The sequence below is a fragment of the Nerophis lumbriciformis genome, linkage group LG27, assembly GCF_033978685.3.
Source record: "Nerophis lumbriciformis linkage group LG27, RoL_Nlum_v2.1, whole genome shotgun sequence".
Taxonomy (NCBI): Eukaryota; Metazoa; Chordata; class Actinopteri; order Syngnathiformes; family Syngnathidae; genus Nerophis; species Nerophis lumbriciformis.
Window position 1 is genome coordinate 25,661,039 of NC_084574.2, and position 10,157 is coordinate 25,671,195.

Here is a 10,157-nt window from a genome sequence, read left to right on the forward strand (position 1 = left end):
GGTCAGTGACCAAAACCAGAATTATTACGTACATTAGGCGCACCGGGTTATAAGGCGCACTGTCAAGTTTTGAGAAAGCAATTTTTTTTTTTTTAAGTGCGCCTTATAGTCCAGAAAATATGGTAGATCTCAGCACCCACACACCCCTGTTTTAATGTGCGTTCTATTGCATTGGCCATGCGGAGACTATGTGCACATTTGTGAAGTTCCAATCACTTCAAACCTGCTCAGTGGCCTTGTGGTTAGAGTGTCCGGCCTGTGATCGGTAGGTCGAGAGTTCAAACCCCGGCCGAGTCATACCAAAGACTATAAAAATGGGACCCATTACCTCCCTGCTTGGCACTCCGCATCAAGGGTTGGAATTGGGGGTTAAATCACCAAAATGATTCCTGAGTGCGGCCACTGCTGCTGCTCACTGCTCACCTCCCAGGGGGTGGAACAAGGGTCAAATGCAGATGGTAATTTCACCACACCTAGTGTGTGCGTGTGACTATCAGTGGTACTTTTAACTTTAACTTAACTTCATGCAGTCTGGGATTGATCAAGTTTTATTAGGACACTCCTTAAATGATTAAGCAAAGCAACAGAATATAAATCTAGACTTTTTTAGAATCGATGACTCATTGCAGCCCTAATGCATATTATCATATTCAATAAGAGCAAATTGAATGTTGAAATCTTCGAAATGTGTAAAAAAGAAAGAAAATGCAGCATATTTCTCCAGATATTTTCAGAAAAGCAGTTTTTTGTTCTTTTGCGGTCAGACTTTACTGTAGTACACCGCCCATTCCTTTTTCTCCACATTAAGGGTGTGGCTGTTTGCAAAGCCGTTTATTGTTCCGTTCCCGTTCAGTTTGTCTTGGTTTTCCCCGTTTGTTTGTTCCGTCCTCAGTGCAAGAGCTGGCTTGCAGGTGTGCCAGTTCCACAAAGCTTTATTCATGTCATCCTGCGCCCTTATACCCAGGAGTTTCTCTTCATCGTCCCCCTTCTTGTCCTCGTCTTCATAGTCACCGTCACACTTGCCGGCGCGATGGCCGTGGAAGCTCCGGATCTCTCCGCTGATGTTCTCAAAGTACTGATGGATGCAAACTTTGGCGAAGCTCTTGGCGTGCTCCTTACAGGTTTCATCGAACATCTTACGCTCTATGTCGATGTAGTGGGACCAGTATTTGGTTTTGAGAAAAGCAGCCTGAGTGAAGCACGGTCGGATGGCGCGGATCAAGAAGGCCGTGAAGGTTATCATCAGCAAAAACATCCAGCCACAAGCCTGTGAAATATAGACACACAATTAAACACATCTGTTTGCTCTCAGACCCCCTAATTATCAGTAAAAATGTGTTCATATTGGACTTTGAAGCCAATAAATTGTCTTCATCTGATCAAAGAGCTAAATAAGCGAGTGGGCGTTTTGAAAGGATGAAAATAGTTCCATGGATAATACATTTGGAAGCGTATCTTTCTTAATATTAATCCAATAAAAAGCCACAATGAGCTCAAAGTTAGCTGTAGATCTGCTTTGTCATCATATTCCTCTTTAAAGTGTGTAATACGTAATGACAAGTTTTTTTTATGATGATTTTAATCTACATTAAAAAAAATATATTTGTCTTCAAGATCAGTGGTTCCACCTCAGAAAACCTTTGGTACCACCATAGTGACCAACATTAAAATATAGTCGCATAGTAGGCCTAAATATTCATTAAAAACAAATCAGATGTTTTATTTGACAAATATATTTAATATTTTTGGCCAATTAATTACAAACAGTTTGAACAGTAACACTGTGTTAGAATATTTGATCAAGTGATTCTTCGGCGTACCACTAAATAGAGCCTGCCTACCACAGTTTGAGTATCACTAGTCTAGATAACATGTATTAGATATGCTATGGTGTAAATTTTGGGAGATTTTTGTTCCACAGTCACTTTTATAACCAATTTGTTTAGTGTCTTTGTTAAAGAATGATTTTCTTGAACTCAAAATGACGGCCCATCCATTGAATAAGCGTGGTGGTCCAGCCAGTGTCTGTTGTCAATGGGTACTAGGCGCCATTTAGCCTTTCTCGAAGAAAAATGCCCTATGCATGCTTTGTTTTCGGCATTACGAACCGTTGGAATCGTAAAAAGTGCAAGATTCTATGAAAGACAACAACAAAAGTACCACTCACTCCAGTCCAAGGGAGCAGAGTCGAAGAATGCATGAATTTGCAATGTTTGTTTGATATATATATAAAAAAACAAAAAACAGGGAAGTTGGAACGTTGTGTAAATAAAAACAGAATACAATGATTTGCAAATCCTTTTCAAACTATATTCAATTGAATAGACTGCAAAGACAAAATATTTAATGTTCGAACTGAGAAACTTAATTTTTTTTGCAAATAATTATTAACTTAGAATTTAATGGCAGCAACATATTGCAAAAAAGTTGGCACAAGGGCTTTTGTACCACTGTGTTACATGGCCTTTCCTTTTAACAACACTCAGTAAACGTTTGGGAACTGAGGAGACCAATTTTTGAAGCTTTTCAGGTGGAATTCTTTCCCATTCTTGCTTGATGTACAGCTTAAGTTGTTCAACAGTCCAAGGTCTCCATTGTGGTATTTTAGGCTTCATATAGCGCCACACATTTTCAATGTGAGACAGATCTGGACTACAGGCAGGCCAGTCTAGTACCCGCACTCTTTTACTATGAAGCCACGCTGTTGTAACACGTGGCTTGTCATTGTCTTGCTGAAATAAGCAGGGGCGTCCATGATAATGTTGCTTGGATGGCAACATATGTTGCTCCAAAGTGGCATTCCTGTATGTACCTTTCAGCATTAATGGTGCCTACACAGATGTGTAAGTTACCCATGCCTTGGGCACTAATACACCCCCATACCATCACACATGCTGGCTTTTGAATTTTGCGCCTGTAACAATGATTATTTTCCTCTTTGTGTACACGACGTCCACAGTTTCCAAAAACAATTTGAAATGTGGACTCGTCAGACCACAGAACACTTTTCCACTTTGCATCAGTCCATCTTAGATGAGCTCAGGCCCAGTGAAGCCGGCAGTGTTTCTGGGTGTTGTTGATAGTAGAGTTTTAACTTGCACTTCCAGATGTAGCGAGAAAGTGTAGTTACTGACAGTGGTTTTCTGAAGTGTTCCTGAGCCCATGTGGTGATATCCTTTACACACTGATGTCGGTTTTGGATGCAGTACCGCCTGAGGGATCGAAGGTCACGGGCATTCAATGTTGGTTTTCAGCCTTGCTGCTTACGTGCAGTGATTTTTCCAGATTCTCTGAACCTTTTGATGATATTACGGACCGTAGATGGTGAATTCCCTAAATTCCTTGCAATAGCTCGTTGAGAAATGTTGTCCTTAAATTGTTTGACATTTTGCTCACAAAGTATCGCCCCATCCTTGTTTGTGAATGAGTGAGCATTTCATGGAAGCTGCTTTTATACCCAATCATGGCACCCACCTGTTCCCAACTAGCCTGTTCACCTGTGGGATGTTCCAAAAATATGTTTGATGAGCATTCCTCAACTTTCTCAATCTTTTTTGCCACTTGTGCCAGCTTTTTTTAAACATGTTGCAGGCTTCAAATTCCAAATGAGCTAATATTTACAAAAAATATAAACGTTTTCCAGTTCGAACGTTAAGTAAGTAAGTATCTTTGCAGTCTATTCAATTGAATATAGGTTGATAAGGATTTGCAAATCATTGTATTCTGTTTTTATTTACCATTTACACAACGTGCCAACTTCACTGGTTTTGGGTTTTGTATTATTATTTATTGAGTTAATTTTATTTAATTTTTCAGTATCAAATGGTTCAGGTTGGTCAAAAAATGTTTATAGTTTTAAAAAGGCTGATTGAAGCTCTTTAAATCTTAAAAGACTAGGTTGAAATCAGTTATTTGTTGTGTTAAGTTGAAGTTGAACCATATTTATTTCGTCTTATTTGGTTTCTTTAACGTTAATAGGGATACAATGTTATACAGAGGTGTACTTATAACAATTTTATAGACAAATGATGCTATTTATAGTCGCGGCGGAGCTTAATTAGAGATCCTATATTGTTAATAGTTGTGAGTGTGAATAATTGTTTATTTACGTGTTCCCTGTGATTGGCTGGAGACCAGACGAAGGTGATCCCAGCTTCTCGCCCAAAGTCCCCTGGTATATTCTCTGTCTACAAAATGCTGTGAGCTAACAACATTTGCAAAGAAACAATGAAGCATAAGAAGATAAGGCCACCTGTGATATGCATTTGATGTACCGTGACGCCGCCACTCGTATTTCTTGATGCTCAAACAAGTCCTTGCAGGGGATCTTTGCCAGGAGTCTTATCTTCTCAGTCTCGGGCATCCCCTGGATGAGACTGTAATTCCCAAACCTCTCAATATCCAAATTGACGCTGAAAGCGCAGAGGAAGCTCTTGCCATCCATGAGAGTGACCGACACCCAGACTGCAGGCGCAATCAAAGATCTCTGCGTGATGGAACACAACATGTAGCGAAGGATGGACGGATCTTTCTCCCGTTTCCCCGTCGGCCTTCGCCACTCCTCGGCGAGCACGGACACGTTATTGTTCAACACAAAGCCCAATAAGAAGAACCATATAGGAGGGACGATGAGCAGACCAATGCCGTAGCTGTGGTTATATTCGGGCATGCAGGGGCAGCTGAACTCAAAGGCAGAATACATCTGAGCACTGGCCAGAGCCATGATTCCACAGATCCCGTTCATGAAAGATTCCTGGTTGGACTGAAGGAACTGGAACATCATACGGAATTTATCCATCTCTTCTCAGGCCTTTCGCTTAAAAGTGATATCTGTCAAAAGAAGGACATCGGGGTGTTTAATTGATTGGAACACAATGGTGCCAGCCTTCAGTAGGTCATGTGACAATGCAATTCAAAAGTATGAAGTCACTTGCGACGTCACCAAATCTCGTGCTCAGTGAGAATACAGAACCTCCATTTGCGAACCACTCTTTGTACGAACTTTTCCATTTATGAACCGCAAACCGAGGAAAATATGGTTTGTCGTATAAACCTTTCTACTGTGCTAATTGCTACTTTATATGCCTTTTTTTTAGCCTTTTTACAGTATTTTTCTAATTTTGCTAGCTCAATAGGAGTCCAAAGAAGGCAATAGACAAGTGATGTGTGGTTTGAAATAATTCCTAAGTACCCACAGCGTTGTCGATGCCGCCCCCCCGCCCCCCCCCTACCTTTTTCTTCCGCTGCAGCCAAGATGATTAACCGACAAAGTAAAACAGATTTTATTTATCATTGCCTATATGTAAGGAAGCTGTGAAAGTTGAAATAGCGCAAGGAAAATCAGAGCAATACAGTCAGGGATGGGTACCTTTCCATTTGAATCGATACGGTATCAATTCCAGTACTTGGGAATCGATACCAGTACTCAACGATACCGATTTTTGGTACTTTTGTGTGTATTCATATGTTTGTCGTTTCTTGTCCAGTTGTTGTAATGTTTTCCTACATGTGTGTCTAATTTGCAAATACTGTACTGTATTATATAGAAGACTTTGCATGCATTTTGCAATCATAAGATGGTAGAGGGCAGTAGTGTCTAGGCCAGGGGTCGGCAACCCGCGGCTCTTGCGGCTCTTTAGCGCCGCCCTAGTGGCTCTCTGGAGCTTTTTCAAAAATGTATAAAAAATGGAAAAAGTTGAGGGGAAAAAAATATTTTTTTTGTTTTAATATGGTTTCTGTAGGAGGACAAACATGAAACAAACCTCCCTAACTGTTATAAAGCACACTGTTTATATTAAACATGCTTCACTGATTCGAGTATTTGGCGAGCGCCGTTTTGTCCTACTAATTTTGGCAGTCCTTGAACTCACCTTAGTTTGTTTACATGTATATCTTTCTGCGACTTTCTAGGACGTGTTTTATGCCACTTATTTTTCTGTCTCATGTTGTCCACCAAACTTTTAACGTTGTGCATGACTCCACAAAGGTGAGTTTTGTTGATGTTATTAACTTGTGTGGAGTGCTAATCAGACATATTTGGTCACTACATGACTGCGAGCTAATCGATGCTAACATGCTATTTAGGCTAGCTATATGTACATATTGCATAATTATGCCTCATTTGTAGCTATATTTGAGCCCATTTAGTTTCCTTTAAGTCATATTAATTCAATGCATATCTCATGACACACTATCAATGTAATATGGCTTTTAATTTTTTGCGGCTCCAGACAGATTTGTTTTTGTATTTTTGGTCCAATAAGGCTCTTTCAACATTTTGGGTTGCCGACCCCTGGTCTAGGCTATACAGTGTGTTGCCTTGGTCACAAAGTAGTCTTTGCCATTAAGTTGAGTGTAACTTTTCCATTTATGAACCACAAACCGAAGAAAATATGCTTTGTCGTATGAACCTTGTCTCAGTGTACGAACTTTTCATCCACCCATTGTTTGCCTGCAGCACAGTTATTTTGCGCCCGGGTGTGATTGAGCTCCAGTGATTAGTTCATCAGCACAGCAGTGCTATTGTTAGCTGCTGTGCTAATTGCTACTTTATACGCGTTTTAAGGTTGTTTTTTGTAGCCTTTTTACAATATCTTTCTTATTTTGCTAGCTCAATAGGAGTCCAAAGAAGGCAATAGACAAGTGATGTGTGGTTTGAAATAATTCCTAAGTACCCACAGCGTTGTCGATACTGCCCCCCCCCCCCCCTTTTTATTCCCCTGCAGCCAAGAAGATTAACCGACAAAGTAAAATGTATTTTTTTTATTATTGCTTATATGTAAGGAAGCTGTGAAAGCTGAAATAGCGCAAGGAAAATCGGAGCAATACAATCAGGGATGGGTACCTTTCCATTTGAATCGATACGGTATCAATTCCAGTACTTGGGAATCGATACCAGTACTCAACGGTACCGATTTTTGGTACTTTTGTGTGTATTCATATGTTTGTCGTTTCTTGTCCAGTTGTAATGTTTTCCTACACGTGTGTGTCTAATTTGCAAGTACTGTACTGTATTATATAGAAGACTTTGTATGCATTTGCAATCATAAGATGTTAGAGGGCAGTAGTGTCTAGGCTATACAGTGTGTTGCCTTGGTCACGAAGTAGTCTTTGCCATTAAGTTGAGTGTAACTTTTCCTTTTTTAAACCACAAACCGAAGAAAATATGCTTGGTCCTATAAACCTTGCTACAGTGTACGAACGTTTCGTCCACCCATTGTTTGCCTGCAGCGCAACTATTTTGTGCCCGGCAGCACATCCATTGTGGCCGGGTGTTGTTAGCTACTGTGCTAATTGTTACTTTATACACCTTTTAAGGTTTTTTTTTTAGCCTTTTTACAGTATTTTTCTCATTTTGCTAGCTCAATAGGAGTCCAAAGAAGGCAATAGACAAGTGATGTGTGGTTTGAAATAATTCCTAAGTACCCACAGTGTTGTCGATACTGCCCCCCCCCCCCCCCCTCCCTTTTTCTTCCGCTGCAGCCAAGATAGTTAAACGACAAAGTAAAATGTATTTTGTTTACTATTGCCTATATGTAAGGAAGCTGTGAAAGTTGAAATAGCGCAAGGAAAATCGGAGCAATACAATCAGGGATGGGTACCTTTCCATTTGAATCGATACGGTATCAATTCCATTGAAATACTTTGTATTGTTCAAGACTTACGGTCATTTGAAAACATCACTGCACATCATAATGGCAGCTACAGTTTCCATTTTAAAGATCTAAACAAAATTATTTGGGAATGTCCGGCGGGCCAGATTGAAAAGCTTAAAGGGCCGCATGTGGCCCCCGGGCCTTAATTTGCCCAGGTCTGGCATAACCTATACAATGTGTTCTTTGACTGCATATTCAGTTTATAATTGTCCAAAATATGTTACACAGTAACTATTAAGTGTCTGCTTTGCTCATTTTGCATCAGGTGACTTCTCACGGCTCTTTCCTACAGGATTAGAGATACTTTACAACACAGCAGAAATGTTCTTAATAAGGATTTTCAGCTGACTAATAAATTGACACCAACCCTTGATAAGTGTTACCATATGCTCTTAAAGTACCAGCTTAGTCAAAGCCAGCTTGTATACAGACAGCCTGCTGTTAGTGGATAAATATTGATCAAAGTGTAGGACAAATAGCAACACTTACTGGATTGAAACGGACAGCTCACACATTTAAATCGTTCCTTTTCAAGTAATTTGCTGTTCTTTTGTTGTGGTCATCCCATCGCATGTCAGACTGACTGAAAGGTGTTTCTCTGAGCCTCTGTGGGGATGCTCACAGCCAATCAAAGGCTTTGTCATTACACCCTGCCCCTCATAGGCACCTGTGCATGCAAAAGATTCTCATTCATTACCTGTGACTTTTCCCAAAGACGATACAACCAATGCTGAATAGCAAAAATACACGTTTAAGTGGGTTTTTTTGTGCTTTTTTTTTTTTTTTTACTTTGCTGAAGGTTGTATGTTTGCGTTTGGAGTGAACCAATTGACACATGCAAAGTGCATTCAAACGTGTTTGTTTGCTTCTGTAAACATTTCCATACCAGCTAGATAATGCCTGATTTCTTAAAAATACACAATCATTGTTGAAATTGTTTCTCGGTATTTATGAAAACAAAGGATCTCAATTGTACCTATAGTGTACAAGGGCCCTTCCAACAAATGGGTGCTATTCGCATCCCAAGGAAATCAATGTATAAATACATGACGCAATTAACTGTAAAGCACATTTTAAGCAAAGTATCTTGGAGATCAAACGTACGAACAGGTTTTATCCGGACCGCGGGATGAGTTTGCTAAGTAGAAAAATTAGCCAAAATTTTTGAATGACAGAAACTGCTGTTCTAAATGTGTCCACTAGATGTCACAATAGCAATTATTTGTATCGTTGAAGATGATGCTACATATGTACAAAAAAATAAACCACATGTTAGTGCACCGGTCGAAGAAAATGAGCAAACTACATAAATAACAACCTGTAATTTGATTTTGATATTATTTTTTTATCTTGATAGATTGATAAATGAACACCAATGAGTTGACTGATGAACGTTATCACATAATTTATTAAGAAAGTATAAATAACGACAAATACAGATAGAATACTATTAACCGCAACATGTAAGTGAAAAAAAACCCCCAACAACATTATGATTTGTACATTTTCAGAATGTGCTTGTTCTATTTTTAAACAAAAAAAACTATCTGAAGTTGTCTATATTTTTAAGTTATCGTGCCATGGTTTTACCCACTTGGGAGTAGATTTTTATCCATGTGGCCCCCAATCTAAAATGAGTTTTGACACACTGCTGTAGATTGATCTGATTGCAATACAATTAAAAAAATAATTGAAACAACCTTGAACACTGGAATAATAGTGCCAGTTCCTACTTTCTAAAATTAGACATTACCATAAATAAAATCATTTAAATCCTTCAGAAATATTCATACTTAAGTTATGTCCGTGGGTTTCCACATAGCCCTGTAACTCTTTTTTTTTCTCCACCAATTTTTTTTTAAAACACAACAAACAATTCAAATAATTAAGCATCTCCAATACAATATCTTCATCAGCAAAAAAAAAACAACCTATAATATGAAAAGTAGCAGTAGCAAAGCTCATATTGTCTTTCCCCATCACTCAGATAATTGGATTTTTAACCATCGTTACAATTCATAATCACCTAATAATTGACAATATTAAGTATATTAACAGTATACATATTATATTTAATTTTATTCACATACAGTGCATCCAGACCAGAAAATATTCACAGCGCTTCACTTTTTCCACATTTTAAGTTGCAGCCTTATTCCAAGATAGAATCAATTCTCTTTTGTCCTCAAAATTCTACACAAAATACTCCATAATGACAATGTGATTTTTTTCAATTTGGCAGATTTATTGAAAATAAAGACAATTTCAATAATCAAATGTTAAGAAAATTATAAAATATATTTTTTCTCATTGTCTGAGAGTCTTTCAGGTGCATTTTGACAAACTTTTCACTAAGACAGAGCTTCCGTCTGGCCCCTATACCATACTGGCCTGATTGGTGGATTGCTGAAGAGATAGTTTCCCTTCTGGAAGGTTCTCCTCTCTCCACAGAGGAATGTTGTAGCTCTGACAGAGTGACCAGTGGGTTCTTGGTCCCTGACT

General features: G+C 38.9%; 1 protein-coding gene across 1 annotated transcript; it reads right to left on the minus strand.

The window, feature by feature from the left end:
• Positions 1 to 582: 582 nt before the first annotated feature.
• Positions 583 to 8,252, minus strand: calhm1b (calcium homeostasis modulator 1b). Its single transcript, XM_061987829.1, has 3 exons — positions 8,145 to 8,252; positions 4,253 to 4,830; positions 583 to 1,267 (listed from the first exon to the last, which is right to left on the minus strand). The coding sequence occupies exons 2-3, from the start codon at positions 4,796 to 4,798 to the stop codon at positions 761 to 763; spliced, it is 1,053 nt and encodes a 350-aa protein (XP_061843813.1). The 5' UTR covers positions 4,799 to 4,830; positions 8,145 to 8,252; the 3' UTR covers positions 583 to 760.
• Positions 8,253 to 10,157: the final 1,905 nt, after the last annotated feature.